This window comes from Rhinoraja longicauda, chromosome 15 (genome assembly GCF_053455715.1).
Source record: "Rhinoraja longicauda isolate Sanriku21f chromosome 15, sRhiLon1.1, whole genome shotgun sequence".
NCBI lineage: Eukaryota > Metazoa > Chordata > Chondrichthyes > Rajiformes > Arhynchobatidae > Rhinoraja > Rhinoraja longicauda.
In genome coordinates, this window is record NC_135967.1 from 37161409 (window position 1) to 37188826 (window position 27418).

General features: G+C 44.2%; 1 protein-coding gene across 1 annotated transcript; it reads left to right on the plus strand.

Moving 5' to 3' along the window:
- On the plus strand, positions 1-25626 carry LOC144600653 (cysteine and histidine-rich domain-containing protein 1-like). The gene is made up of 11 exons (XM_078412502.1): positions 1-354; positions 5949-5998; positions 7101-7157; positions 9651-9814; positions 10956-11059; positions 13370-13431; positions 14777-14847; positions 18364-18469; positions 20007-20126; positions 23758-23820; positions 25115-25626. The coding sequence occupies exons 1-11, from the start codon at positions 147-149 to the stop codon at positions 25418-25420; spliced, it is 1311 nt and encodes a 436-aa protein (XP_078268628.1). The 5' UTR covers positions 1-146; the 3' UTR covers positions 25421-25626.
- The last annotated feature ends 1792 nt before the right edge of the window (positions 25627-27418 follow it).

The window sequence follows — 27418 nt, forward strand, 5'->3', positions numbered from 1 at the left end:
AGAAGCTGTCAGCCTGGCTGTTGCCACTTGTCTATCTCCGGGAGACTGGACGCTGGGAGCATGTGTGGCCTGACTATCTTTGGGCAACACGCAATCAATCCCACGCCTCCTCCTGCATTCCTCGCCACCCTCACCTCGCTTCTTGAATGTCCAGGCCGCAGAAAGACGCTTCTGGAACAGACTGCAGCCATTTAAATAAACCCCAGCCGAGCCGAGCCGAGTCGAGCCGGGCCGGGGATCTGATTGAGATTCCCGAGGAGCAGCGCACGGGGTGGAGTGAAGGTGACGAGATGTCAGAGATGTGTTACAACCGGGGTTGTGGACTCCGCTACGAGGCGCACAGTAACGCGGGCGGTGAGTTAGTCTGACACTAGCATGTTGTACACTCTCTCTAATCCCTTTCTCCCAGCTGTCGGCGAACAGGGGAGCTTTGCACGATTATATCTTCGTTACTTACTGACTTTTGCCCCTGAGCCGTCTCACCGTGTTTTCTTTCGTAGGCCGTTGGGGGAAGTTTGTCTGGAAATATCCCAAAGCGTTTGCCTGGGAGACAGTGTTTCAATCTCATTCAATGCCATGGGGGGGGGGGGGGGGGGAGGGGTTTCAATCTCAGACTCGTGGTCGCTTTAGGTGCTTGGTTTAGTTTAGAGAAACAGCATAGAAACAGGTCTGAAGAAGGGTCTCGACCCGAAACGTCACCCATTCCTTCTCTCCTGAGATGCTGCCTGACCTGCTGAGTTACTCCAGCATTTTGTGAATAAAAACCTTCGATTTGTACCAGCATCTGCAATTATCTTCTTATAGAAACAGGCCATTCGGCCCACCCAGTCCACGCTGACCAGCGGGTCAGGCAGCATCTAGACAATAGACACCAGGTGCAGGAGGAGGCCATTCGGCCCTTCGAGCCAGCACCGCCATTCAATGTGATCATGGCTGATCATTCTCAATCAGTACCCCGTTCCTGCCTTCTCCCCATACCCCCTGACTCCGCTATCCTTAATAGCTCTATCTAGCTCTCTCTTGAATGCATTCAGAGAATTGGCCTCCACTGTCTTCTGAGGCAGAGAATTCCACAGATTCACAACTCTCTGACTGAAAAAGTTTTTCCTCATCTCAGTTCTAAGTGGCCTACCCCTTATTTTTAAACTGTGGCCCCTTGTTCTGGACTCCCCCAACATTGGGAACATGTTTCCTGCCTCTAACGTGTCCAACCCCTTAATAATCTTATACGTTTCGATAAGATCTCCTCTCATCCGTCTAAATTTCTCTGGAGAAAAAGGATGGGTGATGTTTCAGGGTTGACCCTAAACATCACCCATCTTTTCCCCCCTCCCCCCAGAGATGCTGCTTGGCCCTCGAAGTTACTCCAGCACTTTGTGTCTATCTTCACTTAAAAGTAACATTGGAAAATGTCAAGCAGAAAAAAATGCTGTCTTGGAAAAACACTGCGTTCTGTGTGCCGTACCATGGGTATATTTATATATTACTTCAATGCCCCAGAGGTCAGTGCCAGATCATTTATATCCTGACAAATATTTATACCTTGACCAGTGTCATTAGTACACGTTATCTGGTCCACATCTCTGTGGTGGCCTGCTGCATGCAAATTGCCTATCATATTTCCATCAGTACACCATGACTGAAGTTCTACTTCATTGCTGTAAACTATTTTCAGAAGTTCCGAGGAGTTTTCTGGAAATGCAAATCTGCCTTTCATTTGAAAACCATCCTTTCAGGATACATGCAATGTTAAATCAGCCAATATTATGGAAGTGCAAGAAAATAACTGCAGATGCTGGTACTAATCGAAGGTATTTATTTCACAAAATGCTGGAGTAACTCAGCAGGTCAGGCAGCATCTCAGGAGAGAAGGAATGGGTGACGTTTCGGGTCGAGACCCTTCTTCATTATGGAAGCAGATTAATGCTGTCATGCAATAGATTATGACATTAAGAAGTAAATAAAATGTGTACATACGTTATATCATTTTACAGCAACATTCAGATATTAGTTCAATCACCAATTAGTCATATGCTATACAACCTATTTCTAAGCATAATTGTGTTATTTTTATATTATGCGTCTTTCTGGTTTCTAATGTCTGAAGAAGGGTCCCGACCCCAAATATTGTTTAATTATTTCTACCACAGATGTTGCTTAACCTGTTGAGTTCTTCCAACACTTTGTGTTTTACTACTTTATAGATTTTGCCTTTAGTTCATTCTCATAACTGAACTTTTCAATTCACGACTTGCTTTGCCACACCGTCTGCTTTCAGATATATTTAATGAAACAAAACATTTTTTTCAGATTTCCAGCACCTGCAGATCTTTTGATTATCTTATAATATAGATCTATATTGTCAGGCATATATTTAAAACGTGTGAGCAGTTTTCTATAGAAGGCTTACACAATGTATTTCCTGAAAACCACATTTACAGCATGCCCTGTTGCTACACTACTCTGATCACTAACCATTTTCCAAAACTTGAGTCCTCTAAGTCACTGGGATATCCAGATCACACTGTAGCAACACCAAAGAAACTCTTGATTATTATTTCAATAAAAATCAGTTCAAAGAAGTATTGTGATTTTCCACCTGTTAACATTGTTTAGTGCTGATATGCTGCTCTGATGAGGATTCGGATTTACTAATAGTTTAGTTTAGTTTAAGGATACAGCGCGGAAACAGGCCCTTCGGCCCGCCGAGTCCGTGCCGACCAGCAATCCCCACGCACGTACACTATCCTACACACACAAGGGACAATTTTACCAAGCTAATCAGCCTACAAATCTGTACATCTTTGGAGTGTGGGAGGAAACTGGAGCACCTGGAGAAAACCCACGCAGGTCACAGCAAGAATATACAAACTCCGTACAGACAGCACCCATAGTAAGGATCGAACCCAGATCTCTGGCGTTGTAAGGCAGCCACTCTATGGCTGCGCCATTATACCCTCTAGTGTCGCTGAGTGACACAGAATTTAGTTCTTAGATTCCTGAGCTCTAATAACATTAAACTACCGATTGGCTGAAATACAGGCAAACACTTGAAGCTTTAAGTTCTTTGAAAATATGTATTGCGTCCTTATGACAACCTAACGCTAATGAAATACTGCTCGAAGTGCTATGATGTAGGAGACATTGCAGCCAATTTGCACACAACAATCTCCCACAAACTGCAAAACGACTATGTCCAAATAATGTTTTATTAATTTTGATTGAGAAATAGATATTACCTAGTATTTGTGGGAGTCACTCCCCTGCTGCTGGTCTGAATCAGCATTGGTTCTTTTGCATCTGAGCTGAAGAACAAATGAGACCTAAATTAGTAGGAAGGAACTGCAGATGTTGGTTTAAACCGAAAATAGACACAAAGATACCAAGATAGACACAAAAAGCTGGAGTAACTGAGCAGGACAGGCAGCATCTCTGGAGAGAAGGAATGGGTGACATTTCGGGTCGAGTCTGAAGAAGGGTCTCAATCTGAAATGTTACCCATTCCTTCTCTCCAGAGATGCTGCCTGTCATGCTGAATTACTCCAGCTTTTCAAGTCTATCTTGGGACCTCGATTAATTGCCTATCCAAAAGACGGATGCTGGTGCAAAGTAAAGTTATTCCCACTTTGCTGCCCTTTTCCCAAAATCTTGGATTTTCATCTTGTACAATAACAACAGGAACATGGACAGAAAAAGTTTAGAGGGATATAGACCAAATGCACGTAAATGGGATGCATAGATGGGGCATCTTGGTTGGCATGGGCAAGTTGGGATAAACTCTGTAATATTCTATTACCCTACTGATTCCAAGCCATGCAAAACTGATATATTGAGTGATTGACTGATATATTTGACTGATTGTGTAATTCTCTAACTCTAACCCATTCCATATTTTAATAACTGCATAACTACACCTCTACTAATCTTGAAGATAGACACAAAATGCCGGTGTAACTCAACGAGGCAGACTGAGAGATTCAGTCTGAAGAAGGGTCTTAATCCCAAACGTCACCTATTCCTTTTCTCCAGAGATGCTGCCTGACCCACTGAGTTACTCCACAACATTTTGTGTCTATCTTCAGTGTTGTTAACCAGCATCTGCAGTTCCTCCCTACACATTTCCTCTACTAATCTCTCTGAACTCAAATTAAAAATTGAAATGTGTATCTTCTCAAGCCAAATTCCTAAACATATCTATTAAAAGAAACATTGTTTCCTCCTAACCTTATCGGGGCTGTTTATTATCTTATTATTATAACTTTTTTTTCTGCTTCTGTAGAGCTGTTATTGTCTGACTATAATTTCTTATTCCTAACTTCATTCTCTGATATCTAATCTAATCTACCTTATGAAAAGTTATTTATACTTTTCTATGTTCCTGCTTATTAGATGCTGTTAGCTTTATTATGACTACAAACGCTCTTGGGTTCTCTCTTCATCCACACTGAACAATGCCTTTCCATAGCCTGCATTCTTTGGTTTTCATCCTAAAATATGTTACTTTGTACATATATGCATTAAGTTAAATAGATATCTCAGCTTCATACCCATTCCTCAAGGAACCCTAATTCACGTGGAGGGAAGAAACAAAATGATGCACGCAGTTTTGGCGTTCTGGTCTGCATAATGCTGTGTTTTGTTTTCCTTGCACTTAAATATTTTAAATTAGGATATCAGTTTGAAGGTCATGCCAACCATGTTGAATTTTGGTAAGAATGGAATGAAAGTATCAGTAAGTGGGAAAAGGAAAGGGAAACCTAAGGAGTTTCAGGTGGGAGATAAAAGTTAGAATTGAACTATTCAATATATCAGTTTCGCATGGCTTGGAATCAGTAGGGTAATAGAATATTACAAAGTTTATTTCCTCTTTATATGCAGTCTCGTGGTGTTCAATGGTGATTCAAAGTGTGCATTCAATGCAGTCTGTTAAGAGACCATGCACTATTTTTAATCAGAATCAGAATAACCTTTATTGTCATCCAAAAAAACAAGTCTTTTGGACGAAATTCCATTACCCACAGTCCAACAATAAGAGCAATAAAAATAAGCAATAACACTCGCAATCACAAACCAACACAAAACAACAAAAAAAACATCCATTACAGTGAGTCTCCTTCAGTCACCTCCTCACTGTGATGGAAGGCCAGAATGTCTTTTCTCTTCCCCTGCCGTCTTCTCCTGCGGTCAGGCTGTTGAAGTTGCCACGTTCCAGGCCGCGCCAGACGGTGAAAGGTCCGCAGCGGGCCGACCCAAGCCCCGCGACTCGGGGCGGGCGAAGACGCTGCCGCTGCACGTCGGGGCGGTCGTGGCTCCCGACATTGAAGCAGAGAAAAATCCCGTGACCCACTTCAGGCCGCGCCGGACGGTGAAAGGTCCACAGTGGGCCGACCCAACCCCCGCGATTCGGGGCAGGCGAAGACGCTGCCGCTGCCGGAGCTCCCGATGTCAGCCCCCACCCAGGGCAGGGCCTGCGAGCTTCCGATGTCCACACGGCCTGCGGCCCAAGCCTCCGGAGCCTTCGAAGGCGAGTCACAGCTGCTCTCGCAGTGCCACCACAGTCTCCGAAGGCAGCCAGCACTGCAGACGGTGAGTCCGGTCTGCAGCTTTTGCGAACCAGAGCCCAGGTGGTCCCAGGTGGAGGCCGCCAGCTCCAGGTGTTTGACCGATGGTAGGCCGCAGCAGGAACGGAGACACCACCCAGAAAAAAAAGGTCGGGTCTCCGTTTGGAAGAGACAATTTTACAGTTCCCCCCCCACACATAGTACACAACCACAAAAAACACTACATCACATCTACACATTACAATTAAGACAAAAAACAACGAAAAAGACAAACGGAATGCAGGTGAGCCGCAGCTGCTGCGCAACGCCGCCATTTTGAGCACCTTATTGCATCCTTATCTCCATTGCAACCACACCATATTAAATATTTGATGTTTTTCTCCACAGATGCTTGCTGTTACCATCCAGGAGTTCCAATATTCCACGATGCACTCAAGGTAGGTACAAAAGCAAAACTTTTTCTAGATACAATTAAAACACACGGGTCTAGAAATTGCCCTGAATTTGAAATGGGAGCAATCTGACTACCTTTCATGCATATAATTTCTGTTGTTTTGCAAGTTTTCAGTCAGTGCGGTATTGCTGGCAAAGATGCTACATAGCTGCTGCACAACAGAACGACAAGTGTTAACAGCATCTGCCATCACTCAGTGTCCAAGATCTACCACCTCTCCACATCCCTCGGTCTGCAAAGCCCCGTATATAGTTAAACAGGGACAGATCAGTCTGATTTCACACATGTCCAGCTGCGCAACATGGTATTTTATTGGTAATTAATGTTGCTGAATATTTTTAAGGGAGAGATGGATAGCTTCTTGATAAGCAAAAATGTGACATTGAAATGTACAGTTGAATTTAGGTATATCTTCATCTGGTATCCACGTGTGTTTGTCCTTGCACAAGTCATGTGAGAGTTATCATGAGGTTAGTTTGTACCCTCCCCAACGTGCTAAGGGTATACAGAAACAATGATTGAGGAAGGTCTGAAGAAGGGTCCTGACTCGAAACATCACCAATCCATGTTCCCCAGAGATGCTGCCTGACCCGCTGAGTTACTCCAGCACTTTGTGTCTTTTTCTGCTAAAGACATGTGTCGTGCTTCTGTCAGGAACTTATATGATTTAGTATCTCTGATCCATAAGGGAACTACATGGTCTGACTTTGATTGACTTCTCCTCCCTTTATATCAAGCTCTTTTGTCTTCTTTTCACCTATTAACTTTGCCACTTACTCCACCCATTTCCCCCCCACCTGTATTCACCCATTACTTGCCAGGTTTTGTCCCTCCCCCACCTCTCTTTTCCAGCTCTCTCCTTCCCCCCCCCCCCCCCCACCCCTTCCCTAACTCCTATCGGTCCGAAGAAGAGTCCTGACCAGAAACGTCGCCTATCTATATCCCTCCCTAGATGTTGCCTGACCTGCTGAGTTCCTCCAGCACTTTTGCGTTTTAGCCACAAGACCTGCAGTCTTAATGGTTATCAGATCGGGCTGGTAGTAAAAGAAAGGGCGACTGATTGTAATTGTTTCCTGTTTCACTAGGGATGGTCATGCTGCAAAAAGAAGACGATTGACTTTTCAGAATTCATGGCAATCCCGGTAGGTGGACCTCACTGTTTCAATAAAAATATAATCACCAAATGAAATGTCATTATCTTATTTTAAGAATTGGTGGGTTCAGTTTTCCTTCCTCACTGAGTGCGTGGACTCTGCTCAATGGGTTGGGTACTGCTACATTTGTGGGTAGGGCAATTATTATTGTTTTAATGCACAATAACTTTGAGGGTTCTCAACTCCTCATCCTTTTGCCCTTCAGTCAATTTGCCGATGGCTTGATACTTGTCCCACTGGACACAAAGGGCTAAAAACAGGACTGCAAACATTTGTGGTGGCTTCAGGATTTGTGGTCACCCCCTCTTCTGTTCAGTTGGAGATGTTGTCCTGCTGTGGACAGTTTAGTTAAGAAAGGATATAGTCGCATTGGAGGCAATTCAGATGAGATTTACAAGGCCAATTCTTGGAATGAGAAGGTTGTTCTGCCACGATCAACTAAATAAAGGTTCGACCTACCTTTGTTGGAGTTTACAGGATTGAGGAGTCTTGTTATTGAAGCATACAAGATCTGAAGGAGGCATGACAAGTAGGTGTTGAGATGTTTCACGAGTTCTAAGTCTTAAATGGGGGACTTTGTTACAAGAAAAGAGGATGGACATTCAAAACTGAAGGGGCATAGCTAGGAATTTCTTCTCACAGAAGGTGGTGAATCTCTGGAATTCCTTGTCTCACATGGTTGTGGAGGCTAGATCACTGAAGTTACTGAAGGAAGAGGAAGGCAGACGTTTGAAAGATCAGGGAGTGGAGGGGTCCGTGTAACTAGCACAGAGGAGGAGGTGAGGCTGAGGGCAGTGCTGCTACAATGGTATTGAATGTCGGGGTAGGGTCGAAAGTTAGTTGACCTGCAGTACTTCATTTTTTTGTGATATTAATGACATTTAAATTCCTTGTTATTGTTACCTTCTTGTCCCCTCCATTTCTGCTACATTTATTGTGTTTTCTACAGTGATGAATACTAAATATTTGTTTAATATTGCTGTCTTTTCTTTATTTCTATGATTTCTCCTGTTATTGCCTGCATGCTTGATTCTTATTTATTTCTGTAAATATTGTTCTTCATTGCCATCTGCTTTTTATCATTCATGCTTACTTTTACTACTTAGAATTGTTTTTATTTAAAGTGACATAGGTTTAAGGTGCGGGGAGAAAGATTTAATAGGAACCTAAGGGGTACCTTTTTTCATACAATGGGTGGTGGGTGTATGGAACGAGCTGCCAGAGGAGGTAGATGAGGCAGGTACTATCCCAACGTTTCAGAAACATTTACATGGGTACATGGATAGGACAGGTTTAGAGGGATGTGGGCCAAAAGCTGGCAGACAATAGACAATAGACAATAGGTGCAGGAGTGGGCCATTCGGCCCTTCGAGCCAGCACCACCATTCAATGTGATCATGGCTGATCATTCTCAATCAGTACCCCGTTCCTGCCTTCTCCCCATACCCCCTGACTCCGCTATCCTTAAGAGCTCTATCTAGCTCTCTCTTGAAAGCATTCAGAGAATTGGCCTCCACTGCCTTCTGAGGCAGAGAATTCCACAGATTTACAACTCTCTGACTGAAAAAGTTTTTCCTCATCTCCGTTCTAAATGGCCTACCCCTTATTCTTAAACTGTGGTCCCTGGTTCTGGACTCCCCCAACATTGGGAACATGTTTCCTGACTCTAATGTGTCCAACCCCTTAATAATCCTATATGTTTCAATAAGATTCCCTCCCATCCTTCTAAGTTCCAGTGTATACAAGCCTAGTCACTCCAGTCTTTCAACATACGACAGCCCCGCCATTCCGGGAATTAACCTAGTGTACCTACGCTGCTCGCCCTCAATAGCAAGAATATCCTTCCTCAAATTTGGAGACCAAAACTGCACACAGCAAGAATATCCTTCCTCAAATTAGGAGACCAAAACTGCACACAGTACTCCAGGTGCGGTTTCACTAGGGCCCTGTACAACTGCAGAAGGACCTCTACTCAACTCCTATACTCAACTCCTCTTGTTATGAAGGCCAACATTCCATTGGCTTTCTTCACTGCCTGCTGTACCTGCATGCTTCCTTTCAGTGACTGATGCACTAGGACACCCAGATCTCGTTGTACGTCCCCTTTTCCTAACTTGACACCATTCAGATAATAATCGGCCTTCCTATTCTTACCACCAAAGTGGATAACCTCACACTTATCCACATTAAACTGTATCTGCCATGCATCTGCCCACTCACACAACCTGTCCAAGTCACCCTGCAACCTCGTAGCATCTTCCTCACAGTTCACACTGCCACCCAGCTTTGTGTCATCTGCAAATTTGCTAATGTTACTTTTAATCCCTTCATCCGTCATTAATGTATATTAATGGTGAGACTAGTGCAGATGGGACATGTTGGTCGGTGTGGGCAAGTTAGGCCGAAGGGCCTGTTTCCACGCTGTATGACTATGAAGTGCTGATTTGGCTTGTTTAATAAAACATTCATGTTGTGCCCCAGGGATGCACCAAAGGCCACCACTCCAATGTGAAGCAACCAGAGCCCCAGAAAACAGAGATAACATGTACCAAGGATGGAGCAGATAACACAAAGCCAGGGACTGCCACTGAGTACATCATGAAGGGTCTCAAGTCAGCAGAGGAGATGAAGAAAGAAAGACCAAGGTACCAAAAGAACTGGTTACATACTATAATTAGCTTAAAGCACAGAGACCACTGGCCATTATTTCCAAAATACTGGAGTAACTCAGCAGGTCAGGCAGCATCTCGGGAGAGAAGGAATGGGTGACGTTTCGGGTCGAGACCCTTCTTCAGACTGAAGAAGGGTCTCGACCTGAAACGTCACCCATTCCTTCTCTCCCGAGATGCTGCCTGACCTGCTGAGTTACTCCAGCATTTTGTGAATAAATACCTTTGATTTGTACCAGCACCTGCAGTTATTTTCTTACAAGACCACTGGCCAAGTATGCAAATCCCTGCTTGACTCTTGGAACTCTTCAGCCTGAAGAAGGATCCTGATCTGAAACGCCACTCACCCATTTTCTTCAGAGATGCTGCCTGACCCACTGAAGTTACTCCAGCACTTTGTGTCTATCTTTGGTATAAACCAGCATCTGCAGTTCCTTTCCACACACTTATTCTAGCTAATTGGTTTTAGTTCTACAGTGGAAGTGTCAATGGATCAGTGGAAATTTCCTCTGCATGGAATCTCTGCAGTAGCTATTTTGGGAACACTTTAGTTTAGTTTAGAGATACAGCATAGAAACAGGCCCTTCGGCCCACCGGGTCCATGCCGACCAGCGATCCCCGCATCTTAACACTCTCCTACACACAATAGGAACAATTTTCACATTTACCAAGCCAATTTACCTACATACCTGTATGTCTTTGGAGTGTGGGAGGAAACCGAAGATCTTGGAGAAAACCCACGCAGGTCATGGGGAGAACGTACAAACTCCGTACAGACAGCACCCGTAGTCGGGATCGAACCCGGATCTCTGGCGCTGCAAGCGCTGTAAGGCAGCAACTATACCGCAGCGCCACCATGACCGCCCACCTTTTGACAGACGATGCATGACAAGATAGCATTGTAATTATTCTCAGACTCCGAGCACTGTCAGAACAATTTAGACTGAGATTAATCTCTAGCCAAGACATAATGACCTTAGTAGGCAGGGTAAGGGGGTCTCTGCTTCTAGCACAGTAATTCATTGTTTTGAAAAGCGCATAATTACTTGTTAAAAACGGTAGGTCTGAATATCTTTCCTTATGTTTCCACAATTTATTGATCCCTTGATTCTAATAGTTCTGAAGAACCCACGGTAAAATTGCCTCAAAGAGTCTCCAAGTCACTGCAAGAGTCTCTGGACAAACTCAGTGCATCTTCCCGGAAAACAGACACAAGTAAAGGTAAATAGTTTAGCACCGGTGATGAAAAGATATAGCAATTGGATCTGAATTCCCCAAAACAGGCATCCTCTCTACACAGGGGTGATTTATTTCTTTGGGAACACCAGTGGATGGCAGGGGTTTGTGCTGGCCACAGCAGAAGCCAGCAGTAGTTTAGTTTAGTTTAGAGATATAACATGGAAACAGGCCCTTCAGCCCATCGGGTCCACGCCGATCAGCGATCCCCGCACATTAACACTATCCTACACACACTAGGGACAATTTTTACATTTGCCAAGCCAATTAGCTTACAAACCTGTACGCCTTTGGGGTGTGCGAGGAAACCAAAGATCTCAGAGAAAACGCAGGCGGTCACGGGGAGAACGTACAAACTCCTTACGGACAGCACCCATAGTCGGGATCGAACCCGGGTCTCCGGCGCTGCAAACGATGTAAGGCAGCAACTCTACCGCTGTGCCACCGTGCCAGTAAGGAGGGTGATGTTTCCAGGCTTTTTCCCAGCACAGCAGCATGCAACTCAAACTGAGACAGAACAAGAGGGTGCACACCAATGAATGTCCGGTCTGGAGGACCAGGAGCACTGTAACAAAATTGTGCACTGCGGGGTAGCTTAGTGCGTAGAGGGAAATTCCTGTTGCTTCGGAAGGGGACAGATATTCAGTAAATACAGGTCCACCACCGATTTTCTGGCCCCCTTGGTTCCAGAGCTCTTCTGGATTGTCCATTTTACTGGACAAACAGAGGTCACGGCCTCCGGGAGGAGTCCAACGGCACCGGAACAGTCCGCTGAGGAGCCAAGATACCAGCCCGCAAAGTCAAGTTTGGAAGTCGGCTATGGGAGTGGATCGGCCGGCTCCGGCCGGGATGCAGTTCCTGAGCCTCGGCCACAGGGGCACATTGGACCCGTCGGTCGGCCGCGGAAGCCCCGATGAGGTAGGGATCGGCTGCCCCACTCGGCCTGGAAGCCGCATTTGCGGTTGGACTTCTGGGAGGGATTTCAAGTTTTGTCCGGATTGAAGGAGGTGACCGACCACCAGTTGCCAGAAAATCAGTGGTGGACCTGTAGTTGTTGAAAATTGAGGAAGTGTACAAAGGATGCCTGTCGTACAATCATTGAATGTGAACAGTGTAGGTTCAGTGATATCAGTTACATTTTCTCCTTCTAGCCTTTGTTATTTGCAGAAGGTTAAGAGGTCAGAGTCTTGTTGGATTTTCTATGGGGATCAATAAAACTATAGGAGTTGTTCCATAGGGTGAATAAATGGATCCATGATGTCCTTTAAATTGTGTTGATTGATTGTAAGATTCAGCATGGAAGCAGGCCCTTTGGCCCACCCGTGTCCATGCCAACCATCGATCACCCATTCAAGCTAGTTCTTATAACTAGTTCTTATAGCTAGTTCTTATAACTAGAACTAGTCCCTAGTTCTTTGTTATTCCACTTTTCCATCCACTCCTACACTCTAAGGGCATTTAACGGACTCCAATTAACCTACAAACGCACTCATCTTTGGGACATGGGGGAGAACGGAGCATCCAGAGGAAACCCATGTGATTGCAGGAAGAATGTGCAAACTCCACACAGACAGCACCTGAGGTCAGGATTGAACCTGAATCTCTGGCGCTGTGAGACAGTAGCTAAACCAGCTGCACCACTATTCCACCTTTTAACTGTGTGTCTGCGTTAGTTGGAAGGAATTGAATGGGAAGCCTAAAATGGGCGGCACGGTGGCGCAGCGGTAGAGTTGCTGCCTTACAGCGAATGCAGCGCCGGAAACTCAGGTTCGATCCTGACTACGGGCGCCGTCTGTACGGAGTTTGTACGTTCTCCCCGTGACCTGCGTGGGTTTTCTCCGAGATCTTCGGTTTCCTCGCACACTCCAAAGACGTACAGGTATGTAGGTTAATTGACTGGGTAAAATGTAAAAATTGTCCCTAGTGTGTGTAGGATAGTGTTAGTGTGCGGGATCGCTGGGCGGCGCGGACCTGATGGGCCGAAGGGCCTTTTTCCGCGCTGTATCTCTAAATCTAAAAAATCTAAAAGGGCTTTTCTCTTTTATGTTTACTTTTGCTCATATACTTTTCTGCCAGCATTTATTAATTTAGACCGGAGTGCTGCATCATAGCATTACTAAGCATTTGTAAAATAACAAGTATTTACAAAGAATTATAATTGTTCAATGTACTGTAATGATTGATCATTTATCAAATCAGCCAATATTGTAAATCTTTAGGAGCAGAGTTTTAGCATAACTCTTAACCAGGTTGTGCTGGCAATGGATTGACCTGAACCTATACTGCCTTTTTCAGAGGATAACGTCAATGGTGGAGTTAAAGTGGGCACCGTGTGTAAAAACAATGCCTGTAAGAAGGTGGGTCACTCGCACTAGCTTACTACTATTGAAGAGAACCTTTTCTTCCCTTTGATAAGGAATTTATCCGTACAGTACTGTTGTGTTGCTTTCACGGTTAGACTAGAGTCACCCACTGATAAACCGGTGAATAGTCTACTTGGCTTTATTCAATCTCTTAATTACCCAGTACAAACATTCAGAGCTTGCATTTCTCTCACCTGAGAATCACGGGGTGATCAGAAGCAATCAGACTGTTAGCATCCCTCAGTTTTCTGAGCACCCGACTCCGTGTGAGTGTTGGTCCGAGGATCTCTCTTCAAACCCAGGTACTTGTGGTTTTCCAGGATTTGCTGAGGAGCTAAATCTTGTTTCCAAGATTCATCTCCCTTCTACTCCTGTTCTTCTCCGGTGAGGTGGTAACGTATTGTTAGCCCAGTCCATTTTTGTGCAGGAAGGAACTGCAGATGCTAGTTTAAACTTCAGGTCCGAAGAAAGGTCTCGACCCGAAATGTCACATATTCCTTTTCTCCAGAGATGCTGCCTGACCCGCCTTTTGTGCCTATCTCCAATACATTTTTGGCACCTTTGTCCTTTCACAGATGGCCATAATATCCACCTCCATTTTCTACACAACCAATTGTGCAGCATCTGCATTATTGACACTGCACCAATCAGATACAGTGGACATAGACATAAAATGCTGGAGTAACTCAGCGGGGCAGGCAGCACCTCTGGATAGAAGGAATGGGTGATGTTTTGGGCTGAGACCTTTCTGCAGACTGAGTGTCGGGAGAAGAAGTTACAGAGATAAGGAAGTGTAAGAGATCAAAAGAGATGCAGATCAAGGAAAATGTAGAATAGACCATTGTTAGCTCGGAGAAGGTGACAACGAAGCTGACAGAGATACAATGTAATCAGAGGGACAATCAGACTGGTCCTAGAAATGGGGATGGGGGAAGGATGGAGAGGGAGGGAAAGCAAGGGTTACTTGAAGTTAGAGAAGTCAATATTCATACCGCTGGGGTGTAAGCTGCCCAAGCAAAATCGGATCAAAGCGACTATTGGATTGCTTATTGATTCCTGACAGTTTATACATGGATCATACTCTCCATGTGACTAGTCATCATCTCTTAGATATTTTCCCTGTGTTAGTCGAGGCCTCTGTTTTTCTCTTGCAATGCTCCCTTCTGTTGATGCTCATTGACTATGCCTTAGAGGGGAGCCATTGTTTCACTTCTCACTGCACCTAGCTGGTTACTCTCCAATTTATTAGGCTTCTGAGACCTTGGCTCTTGGTAAAATGAGCAAGGACAAGCATTTCCATAATTGTGAAATGTCTTTCTCTGTGATTTCTCTCCGACAGGCATTTCTCGGGCCGGAGAGTGATCGGGAAACGTGCAACCTTCATCCTGGGATACCCATCTTCCATGAAGGGTGAGGCTTTTAAACATCACAATGCTGCTTAACCCATTCAAATGTGTGGTTTCCACTTCCATGGTCATTACCAGTCCTGCAGCATCTTAGATGCACTTTCCTTGATATGTAAAACCATAAGATAGAAGAGCAAAAGTAGGCACTTCGGCCAATTGAGTGTGCACTGCCAGTCGACCATGGCTGATCTAATTTTCCCTCTCAACCCTAGTCTCCTGCCTTCTCCTCACAACCATTGACCCCCTTACTGTGGAACAGCATCCCTCTCCCCATCAGAACTGCCCCCTCCATCGATTCCTTTAAGTCCAGGCTCAAAACCTATTTCTACTCCCTAGCGTTTGAGGCTCATTGAGGAGGTGCTGTGAACTGTTTGCGTGCTACTGTATGTTTCATTTTTTTTCCTTAGTTCCTAATCAGATGTACAGCACTTTGGTCAACGTGGGTTGTTTTTAAATGTGCTATACAAATAAAATTGACTTGACTTGACTTACTGATCAATCTTCACTTTAAAAATACCCAATGACTTGGCCTCTACAGCCGGCTGTGGCATTGAATCCTACAGATTCACCACCCTTTGGCTGAGACACAGAGTAACATCGATGAGTCTGTGCAGCAGGGGATAGAAGCAGGGGGTATTACCCCTTTCTCTGAATAACCGTTGACAAAAATGGAAATGTGAAATTCTGAATGTAATTTCATTCACTCATTCTATAATATGAAGAGAAAATGCAAGGTTTGTCCAAAAGCTGACAAATTTAAAGTTCTGCATATGCCCCCTTTCAAACCCTCTTCCCCCCCTTCCTCCCCCCCCCTTCCCCTTCCCCTTCCCCCCTCTTCTCCACTAAAAGTCTGTCAACTAGCTTCACAGTTCACAACTATGTATCCCTTTTGTGCTCACACCTGTCTCAATCCAACAATCTGCCTATCAGGGAACCTCTTTGCCTGAGCTCAGCCTTTGCCGCCCTGATTTGTCCTGTATCTTTCGCTTCCAGTTTTTGTTTCCCACTCTCCCAACTACAATCATTCTGAAGAAAGGTCCCGACCCGAAATGGCACATCCATTTTTCTCCAGAGATGCTGCCTGACCCGCTGAGTTACTCCAGCATTTTGTGTCTACCTTCTGTATCACATTCTTTTAACTGTAGAGGGCGTCACAGCCATGTTTGATCCTATTCTTCTCATTATATATGTGTCCACTTTTCAGCAGAATGAGGAAGCTTGATAACATTCACCTCCCTTTCCCAGAGATGGGGAAAATTGGTTATGATCACAATTTGTTAACTAAATCTGATAAACTCAGCATTGGCTGAAGTAAGAGTTTAGAATCTTTCTGCATGTTGATGTTTGTCAACTTGTAGTCTAATAACTAATTGAACCAACGGGAGTTCTCTTGGTAGACACAAAATGCTGGAGTAACTGAAGGTCTGAAGAAGGGTCTCAACCTGAAATGTCACCCATTCCTTCTCTCTAGAGATGCTGCCTGTCCCGCTGAGTTACTCTGGCATTTTGTGTCTACCTTCGATTTAAACTAGCATCTGCAGTTCTTTCCTATGGAGTTCTCTTTTGCACAGGTACTTTTCCACCAATTAACATTGGTGCATATTTTGGAGACTGTCGATGCATGATGCAAACAAGAGTTCAAAATGTATAATTGAAATATGCAAAAACAAGGAAAGCAAAGGCAAATGTGGAGTTAAGAGTATTTCAGAGTTTAGTGATACAGCGCGGAAACTGGACCTTCGGCCCACTAGTCCACACTGACCAGCAATCCCTGTACACTAGCACTATCCTACACACTAGGGACAATTTACCATTTTTACCAGAGCCAATTAACCTACAAACCTGTATGTCTTTGGAGTGTGAGAGGAAACCAGAGCATCCAGAGAAAACCCACGCAGTCACGGGGAGAATGTACAAACTCCGTACAGTCAGCACCCGGAGTCAGGATCGAACCTGGGTCTCTGGCGCTGTAAGGCAGCAACTCTACTGTTATGCCACCATGCCACCTGAAGAACTAAAGGATATAAATGACCCTATGGCATTTGTCATTCTCAATGTGGGTTAGTGAATGGGAACTATAAATACTCCTCCAGGGAACAACTCGATGCTGGGGTATGTTTCCATGTGTTCATCTGCAATCTTTAGCACTTCAAATAAACTGTGCCACTCTGTCACACGCAAGGGCTTATTCCACTGCTCTCTGGTAAGCCATGTTATAATGGGCAAGTATTAAAAGGGAGATAAAGATTGATGAGGATCACTGAAAGGCAAGAGGGAAGCGATAATAGAGAGTTACTGAGGAAAGGGACCTTGGAGAATAAATGTTTGCAAGATGGGACATTCTGGGGCAGTTCACTGCAGGTGGAGATTGGGGGTACAAAAGAAATACTGAGAGTGAAGAGGGAAAGGACATTGAGGGATGAGCATTACAGTAACGAAGGCTGAGAACATCAGGTCAGGCTTGCACGGGGGTGGGGGGGGGGGGGCTGGATGCTGGCAGAAACATTTGTAGACCTGTTTAGTTTAGTTTAGAGATACAGCATGGAAACAGGCCCTTTGAGTCTGCGTCGACCAGTGATCCTCATACACCAGCACTATTCTACACACTAGAGGGCAATTTTACCAAAGCCAATTAATGTACAAACCTTTGGATTGTGGGAGGAAACTGGAGCATCTGGAGAAAACCCATGTGGTCACGGGGAGAACGTACAAACAAAGTACACATAGCACCTGTAGTCAGGATCGGACCTGGGTATCTGGTCCTGTAAGGCAGCAACTCTACCGCTGCACCACCTTTTATCTCCCTTTTAATGCCCTGTTATAAGCTATTATAGAACAGCACTAAATTGAGGATTAAAAAGTGGCATAGTGTGTAATAAATACTTAAGTGGAGAATTTAAAAATATAAGTGAATCCTAATGTTATTTTACGGAAAGGGAACAAACCTTTTATATATTTTGTTAAAAATATTACAACAGAGTTTTGGGCCATTGCATGTTCCAGCAACATTTTTCCAAAGTTGGACAAAGATCCACAAAAGCTGAGGTACAAAGTTGTAAGAAAATAACTGCAGATGCTGGTACAAATCGAAGGTATTTATTCACAAAATGCTGGAGTAACTCAGCAGGTCAGGCAGCATCTCAGGAGAGAAGGAAACGTCACCCATTCCTTCTCTCCTGAGATGCTGCCTGACCTGCTGAGTTACTCCAGCATTTTGTGAATAAATGAGGTACAAAGTTGATCAGTGGAAATATTATGTAAAGAAATAAAATTGTTTAATAGATACACTAAAATGTGATACAATAAAATATACCTTCCCGAAATACCTGGCTCCTTGCCTTTATCGACGCGCTACAATGTCAGCATTTTCAGAGTTTAGATTGATTTACATTTTATCAGCAATTGATAACTTTGCCACAAATTTCACTTCCCTCCAATTAAGAGGTTAAGTCGATTGTGCAGGCTGGAGGGTTGGAAAGCCGGTATCTTTTTTAATGATTTTTTTCTTTACTTCCTAAAGAATGAAGTACTGGAGCTGCTGTAGGATAAAGACTACGGAATTTGATGAATTCCTCGAACAGCCTGGCTGTGCCAAGGGCAAGCACCTCTGGACCAAGATAGAATCGGTAAGGTGGATATGGATTCCATTAGACCTTTGCAATAAGATGAATATATTGGAGGTATCATCATAGACTTAAAGTTGTAGATTCAGTCTGATCTGTGGTCTCTTTCGGACTGGCCCAAGAGTTTATTATTTTATTGGTGCTGTTGGGCGGAGAGGTTTACCAGAATGATGCCTGGATTAGGAGGTATTAGCTAGAGAGAGAGGTTGGACCGATTTGGATTATTTCCTCTGGGACACTGGACTCGGTGGGTCGAAGGGCCTGTTTCGTGCTGTATCTCTAAACTAAACTAAAGTGACAACCTACTTTCTACATATAAAGGCATTACCATGTTGACCATTGACATCCTGTGGTTAGCATTGACCAGAACCTCAACTAGACCAACCACATAAACACTGTGGTGACAAGAGCAGGTCTGAGCTGGTTATTCTGTGGCAAGTGAAGCAACTCTGACGCCTCAATGCCTTTCTGTTATCTACAAGGCATAAGTTAGGGATGTGATGGAAAATGTTTCACTTGCACGAACGAGTGCAGAATATCAGTGATCATACTCATTGCTATCCAGAAAAGAGCAGCATGCTTGATTTTACCTAATCAACATAAACATTCACTTCCTTCACCACCAACGCACCTGGATCACCATGATACCATTGCAAGTTGCACTGGGATATCCCCAAGGTTTCCTCAATAACTTTATAACCCCCCCCCACCCTGCCCTGCCCTGCCCCCACTGGGAGGTTGGCACCTGGGAATTGAACTACATAGGAGTTGCCGTCTAAGTCATTCCACAATACTGACAAGGAATATATAACCTGCCCAATGATGATGGATCTAAATTACTCCTGACCAACAGCACTGTGGGGGTGGACGGGGACGGGACGGGACCCTCACTGGTTCATTAAGGAGGTCTACCACCATTTACACGAGGGAAATTAGGGAAGGGTAATGATCATTGGCCTTGCCAATATGCCAACATCCCAAAAGGGAATGGTAGACAGAACCTTTTCCCAGGTTGGAAATGTCAAATACCGGAGGGCTTTGCCTTAAGGTGAGAGGACCAACGTGCAAAGGACTTGTGTGAGGCAAGTTTCAGAGGGTGATGAGTGCTTAGAATGTGCTACCAGGGGTGGTGATAGAGGCAGATACGACCGTGGTATTTTAGAGACTTTTGTACAGGAACATAGATATGCAGGGAATGGAAGGATATGCATTGATGAGAGTTGGTATTGGCATCATGTTCAGCACAGATATTGTGGGCCATAGGGCTTGTCCTTGTACTATTTTGCTGCATGTTCAATGAATGAAAATATCCATTGCCAAGAGTTTGAAATTATACTGGTATTTGATTTTTTTAAACTTTTAATTCCCCCAACTGATCCAATCCAAAGAAGGGTCCCAACTTGAAACATCACTTTTCCATTCCCTCCACAGATGCTGCCTGACCCGCTGAGTTACTCCAGCACTCTGTGCTTTGCTCAAGGTTGCAGCATCTGCAATTCCTTGTGTCTCTTGCTTAAGTGCTTCTCCCTCTCTGTTTTAGGATAAAAGGCTAGTTGGCTGCCGGCAAGACTGGCACCAGACTGGCACCATGGTGGTCCTCACAGTCTATGCAAAAACATCCAACCCAGAGCACAGCTATGTGGATGCTAACCAGACAATGGTAAGTGTGGCATTATTGAAATATTAGAAGAATGAGAGGAGATCTTATCGAAATGTATAAGATTATTAAGGGGTTGGACACGTTAGAGGCAGGAAACATGTTCCCAATGTTGGGGGAGTCCAGAACAAGGGGCCACAGTTTAAGAATAAGGGGTAGGCCATTTAGAACTGAGATGAGGAAAAACTTTTTCAGTCAGAGAGTTGTGAATCTGTGGAATTCTCTGCCTCAGAAGGCAGTGGAGGCCAATTCTCTGAATGCATTCAAGAGAGAGCTAGATAGAACTCTTAAGGATAGCGGAGTCAGGGGGTATGGGGAGAAGGCAGGAACGGGGTACTGATTGAGAATGATCAGCCATGATCACATTGAATGGCGGTGCTGGCTCGAAGGGCCGAATGGCCTCCTCCTGCACCTATTGTCTATTGTCTATTGAAATCTGAAGTTTTAAAATCTCCCACCAAACGTAATCCAGAATTTTCTATTTGTTTTTCAGACAATTTGATGAGAGCTATTCAAATTAAAAGATACTGTAGGAACATTATGATATTATTTTGTTTAGTTTTTTAGTTTAGTTTATTGTCATGTGTATTGAGGTGTAAACCTTTTTTTAGTTGTGTGCTATCCAGTCAACAGAAAGACTATACATGATTACAATCAAGCCATCCACAGTGTACAGATACAGGATAAAGAGAATAATGTTTAATGCAAGATAAAGCCCAGTAAAGTCCGATTAAAGATCATAAGATCATAAGAGATAGTAGAATTAGGCCATTTGGCCCATCAAGTCAACTCTGCCATTCAATCATGGCTGATCTATCTCTCCCCCCTAACCTCATTCTCCTGCCTTCTCCCCATAACCTCAGACACCCGTACTAATCAAAATCTATATCTTAAGAAATTCCTCCTCTTCTCCTTGCTAAAAGAACGTTAGTGAATTCTGAGGCTATGACCTCTAGTCCTAGACTCTTACACTAGTGGAAACATCCACTCTGATTGACTCTATCGAAGCCTTTCACTATTCTGTACATTTCAATGAGATCCCCCCCACAGTCTCCTAAACTCCAGTGAATATAGGCCCAGTGCCGCCAAACGCTCATCATATGTTAACCTACTCATTCCTGGGATCATTGTTGAAAAACCTCCTCTGGATGGTCCGAGGTAGATGGTGGATGAGGACCGCTGTATAGTTGGAGATGGTATGGGTCAGTTACCCGATAACATGGAAACCTGCCCACTCTGCTCTGGTTGTTGGGAATGGTGCAGAAGTAATAAAGCTTGGAAGATGCAAAACTGCAGAGAAAAGATTGTTCGGAACTAATTCAACATTGATCCCACCGGTGCATCCACTGCCTGGGACCTAGTGAGCCGCAGAAAGTGAAAGGATTGTGCCTTGTTGTAGATCTGTAGCAGCTCCTAGAATCTGTCTGAATCAGTACTTTTTTTTAGAATTATGCAAATACCCCTTCCCTTCTTCCCGTTATTCCCTTTATCATGCATCTGTACATTGTGGACGGCTCGATTGTAATCATGTGCAGTCTTTCCACTGGCTGGTTAGCAGCAAAAGCTTTTCACCTTTATTGTACATATGACAATAAACTAAACATAGCACAAAAAGTAAGGAAATTTGTGTTTGGTAGATTATTTCTTTGTTGTAACAATGCTTCTTGGCAATAAATCTTATTCCGCTGGAAAGCCTGTTTATTTCCCTTTTAAATGGTGCCACATTTGTAAGGAACATGCATTTGTGGGATGAGCAGCAGAGCTGAGTATATGGGTTGTGCCCATGAAAAATTTGCCAAATCTTCTCTACCAATGCCAAACAGCTTATTCTGCTGTTGCTATTGACTCTTGTTTTGAGCTTCTGGTACCCCCAGGTGCTGACAATCAGGTGCCTGATTGGCACCTGATTGGCAACATCTGTGAGCATGGGCCCTGCTACAGTGGTCAGTAGGTGTCTGCTCCAAGAATCGGCATGCCACGTTTGACTGATCTGGATAGGGCCCGTGCGATAGGGCAACTTCAAGCTGGTGTTCCGCAAAACCAAGTTGCGGCATTATTTGGAGTGAGCCCTAGTATCATCTCCAAAGTGAAGGCCAAGTTCCATATAACGGGGGATGTCAGAGACAGGCCGCGAAGTGGGCGTGCCAAGAAGACGACACCCGAAGAAGACCGTTTCCTCACCCTGTCAGCACTTAGGAACCGTAGGCTGTCTTCTACAGATTTGCAGTCAAGGTTTGCAGGACGATATGGCCGACGGCTCTCTGCCCAGACAATTCGGAACAGACTGCACACAGCCGATCTCCGGTCTCATAGGGCTGCCAGGAGGCCTGCCATGACTGCCCTTCACCGTCAGGCCCGTTTGCGCTGGTGTCGGCAACACGTACACTGGAACCTGAACATGTGGAGGAACGTTATGTTCAGCGATGAGTCCAGATTCTGCCTACGGCAGTTGGATCATAGGGTCAAAGTGTGGAGAAGACGCGGAGAACGCTATGCTGATTGCTGCACCGATAGAGTAACATCTTTTGGTGGAGGCAGTGTGATGGTGTGGGGCGGCATCTCCCTCACTGGAAAAATGAGGCTTGTCATCATTGGAGGCAATCTCAATGCAGAGAGATATCGAGATGAGATTCTGCAACCAGTGGCAATCCCATATCTCCACAGTCTGGGACTGAACTCTATCCTCCAAGATGACAATGCTCGCCCCACAGAGCAGGGTTTCTCAGAGACTACTTCCAGAATTTGGGAGTGGAGAGGATGGAATGGCCTGCCAGCAGTCCTGACCTCAACCCCATTGAACACTTGTGGGATCAGCTTGGGCGTGCTGTTCGTGCCAGAGTGACCAACACAACCACGTTGGCTGACTTGCGACAAATGCTGGTTGAAGAATGGGATGCCATCCCACAACAGTGTGTGACCAGGCTGGTGACCAGCATGAGGAGGAGGTGCCAGGCTGTTGTGGCTGTGTATGGTTCTTCCACACGCTACTGAGGTTCCTGTTTATTAAATGAATAAATTGTTAAATTGCCAATATGTCTTGTTTCTTCAGACTTTAATCATCCAATCCACCAAACAACACCGAACAAGAGTCAATGGCAGAATAAGCTGTTTGGCATTGGCAGAGAAGATTTGGCAAATTTTTCATGGGCGCAACCCATATACTCAGCTCTGCTGCTCATCCCACAAATGCATGTTCCTTACAAATGTGGCACCATTTAAAAGGGAAATAAACAGGCTTTCCAACGGTATAAGATTTATTGCCAAGAAGCATTGTTACAACAAATAAATAATCTACCAAACACACATTTCCTTACTTTTTGTGCTATGTTTATATTAACTAATAACTTGATGTGCAAGTAATTAATTTCTTGTTAATTTATATATGTCTACTTGTTGCAAGCAAGATAATGGTTAGTCAGGGACTCCATTCACACATGTATAATGTAGATTTGTAGGAAAGTCAGTGTAAATATGATGCACTAGTCCAGCCGATAAGAGAAATGTGTTATGAAACGTGTAATTGACTGTGACCTTTGCATTAATGCTCAATTAAAATTGATTTGCACTGAAGTTGAACCTATCATCCTGCAACTAAATTGTAGTATTTACTCATTTTGTATTTTGTCTTTAACAGTTAACTATCCACATCATGTTTGAAAAGGATAAAGTTTTTCACAAAGCATTAAACCTATGGGGTGTAAGTACTTTTTGAGACTACGTAGTCTTCCTGCTTGTCATTTATAGCTGCTGCAACTCACAGGGTATGATCTTTCTGATTAAAATGTGAAAAAAGATACTGGCAAAGAGGTACTACTGTCTATTTATTACATGACCCTTTGGTGGATTAAATACAATGATCCAGGTCTGAGTTATCATTGAATTGCAACTGGGCAGCAGAGGGTGCTCTTATGAAGTGGTTTCAATGTACAGTGAAATTCCGATAACCTTGTACCCTTGAGACTTGAGTGTTGCTGGACTAACAGATTTTCCAGACTGTTGGATGAATCTCCAATTATTACCCACACATGCCTTTATTTCACTTTTGTTACATACTACATAATAGTATAATACATTTTCCAATGTACTCGGAGAGTTGAGAGGGAGTGGGATATATACATACAGAGCAGCACGGTGACACTGTAGTAGAGTTGCTGCCTCAGTGCCAAAGACCCAGATTCGATCGGCAACAGGGTACTGATTTTGGATGATCAGCCATGATCATATTGAATGGCGGTGCTGGCTCGAAGGGTCGAATGGCCGACACCATCTATTTTCTTTTTTTTTATGATCCTGACTGTGGGTGCTGTCTGTACGGAGTTTGTACGTTCTCCCTGTGACCACATGGGTTTTCTCCGGGTGCTCCGGTTTCCTCCCACACTCCACAAAGATGTACAGGTTTGCAGGTTAATTGGCTTTGGTAAAATTGTAAACTGTCCCTAGTGTGTAGGATAGTGCTGGTGTACTGGGATCGCTGATCGCCATGGAATCAGTGGGCCGAAGGGCCTGGGTTTCCGTGCTGCCCAGTCTGCAGCTCGAACCACACACCCAGCCCAACAGTTCAATCCTCATATTCTGGACCAGAGAATGGGCCAGATAACAGACCACCAGGGCAATCTGAACAATTGGATGGCAGGTTATTGGAGTTTTACTGTTTGCTGAAATAGAAATTAAAGATCCTTTAAGTATTTGGTCAATCTTTTTGATTGTGGAATTTGTGTTGACGTGACAACCTTCAGGTGTTTGCGTTTTGAGAGTAAGTATCAAACAGGATAAAATAATTGTCAGGGGAAATAATTATGTGGGAAAATAAGCAATCAGAAGGTATGGTACTGCAGATACTGGGAAAATGGTGGAAGGTCTCAGCAGATCAGGAAGCATCCATGGAGGGAAAGAATTAATGCTTCAGGTTGATGATCTTTTTACCAGAAGATTCAACTGATTTTATATCAGTAAATAAGACTAATTCAGATTTAAATCTCTCCCACCCTCAGGTTGTAGACACAAGTAAAAGCTTTGTCAACATGGGCCCAACGAAAGTGGAAATCAACCTTCAGAAACTGGTCCCTGTGACCTGGGCCAAACTTGAACTGCCACCTCAGAAAGTTGAAGGGAAGGATGAAAAGAGAGAGAAAGAACAGAGAGAAGAAACCCAAAAAGAAGAGAAAGTAAAGGAAAATGAATCGTTGGCCCAGAAGTTAAATGAAAAGTACTTGGGAGATGAACCGCCACCTCTGGAAGAAGACGAGTCTGATGATAGTTTAAGACTATCTGACACCGATGATGAAGATTTTGATTGATGATTCTTTACATGTTGGGTAGCAGCATTCAAGATCCAACCACGTACATACCAAAGTACTGCAATTCTATGCAGTTTAACTTTTCTCATAGTGTCCATGTGATTATCTTTAGTCAGCTTGAAATACAGCTTGCAGTGTGGATTATTCTCTGAAAACTAAAATATTTGAAGAATGTAAAGAAAAATAAAATATGCAAATAAATGATTCTTGACCATACCCTGAATGCAGTCTGACTACGTTTTCAATACTGAATTCCCATATAGACCTTTCTGTCCTGGGCCTCCTCCACTGTCAGCACTTCATATTTTGCTTGGGCAGCTGACAACCCAGTGGTCTGAATATTGATTTCTCTAATTTCAGGTAGCCCCTGCATTCCCTCTCTCTCTCTCTCTCTGCCTCTCCCCCACCCTTGTCATTCTGCTTGTTCCACTGTTCGCATCCACATATCCCTTCATTATAAGGTCATGAGTAATAGGAGTAGAATTAGGCCATTTGGCCAATCAAGTCTACTCCGCCATTCAATCACGGCTGATCTATCTCTCCCTCCTAACCCCATTCTCCTGCCTTCTCCCCAGAACTTCTGGCACCTGCACTAATCAAGAATCTGTCTATCTCTGCCTTAAAAATATCCACTGGCTTGGCCTCCACAGCCTTCTGTGGCAAAGAATTCCACAGATTCGCCACCCTCTGACAAAATACATTTTTCCTCATCTCCTTCCTTGAAGAATGTCCTTTCATTCTATGACCACTCGTTCTAGGCTCTCCCACTAGTGGAAACATCCTCTCCAAATCCACTCTACCCAATCCTTAAACTATTCTGTATGTTTCAATGAAGTCCCCCCTCATTCTTCTAAACTCCAGCGAGTACAAGCCCAGTGCCGACAAATGCTCATCACAAGTGAACCTACTCATTCCTGGGATCATTCTTGTAAACCTCCTCTCGACCCTCTCCAGAGCCAGCACATCCTTCCTCAGACACAGTGCCCAAAATTGCTCACAATATTCCAAATGTGGCCTTACCAGCGCCCTATTGAGCCTCAACATTACATCCCTGTTTTTGTATACAAGCCCTCTTGAAATAAATGCTAGCAATGAGTTTGCTTTTATTATCACTTCTTATCACCACTGTGGGCTCCACCTTTCCTTGGTCATCGGTGCCGGCTCTGATTTGTTCTGAACCTTTTCATACCACTAGTTTCCCTCTCCCACTGACTCTCAGTCTGAAGAAGGGTCTCTAACTGATATTGGGGAGACTACACCAGATCACTCAGTGCTTTGCTGTGATGTTCCTTCATCTGAGATCCACTTCTGACGACTTATCTGTCACCAAACCAGCTGCTTCAGATTCTGCCTCCTCCCTCAGCTCGTCTGCTCTGAAATCTTCACCTGTCTTTTGGTACAGGATTTAAGAAACATTTAGACAGTACATAGATAGGATAGGTTTATAAACATAGAAAATAGGTGCAGGAGTAGGCCATTCGGCCCTTCAAGCCAGCACTGCCATTCAATATGATCATGGCTGATCATCCAGAACCAGTACCCTGTTTTCCTGCTTTCTCCCCATATCCCTTGATTCCATTAGCCCAAAGAGCTAAATCCAACTCTCTTGAAAACATCCAGTGAATTGGCCCCCACTGTCTTCTGTGGCAGAGAATTCCACAGATTCACAACTCTCTGGCTGAAAAAAAAAAAATCTCATCTCAGTCCTAAATGACCTGCCCCTTATTCTTAAACTGTGACGCCCTGGTTCTGGACTCTCCCAACATGGGGAACATTTTTAGAGGGATATGGGACACACGTGAGACTAATGTAGATGAGACATGTTGGTCGGTTGGGGCGAGTTGGGCCGAAGGGCCTCTTTGCACGTTGTGTGACTCTCTGACTCTAAGATATTAAAACATCCTTTTTTATTTAGGTTCCACTAACTCGTACTCAAGGATCACCGGCTCATCGGGCAGATAACGAGCACGTGTAAGTGCAGCAGGCAATTAAAAAGCG

Excerpts from the sequence above, each read along its gene's own strand:
- LOC144600653 (XM_078412502.1), top strand. The coding sequence starts at position 147 with ATGTCCAGGCCGCAGAAAGACGCTTCTGGAACAGACTGCAGCCATTTA. Across the intron at positions 9,815-10,955 it reads ATGAAGAAAGAAAGACCAAG|TTCTGAAGAACCCACGGTAA; the intron begins GTACCAAAAGAA and ends TGATTCTAATAG. Across the intron at positions 11,060-13,369 it reads GAAAACAGACACAAGTAAAG|AGGATAACGTCAATGGTGGA; the intron begins GTAAATAGTTTA and ends TGCCTTTTTCAG.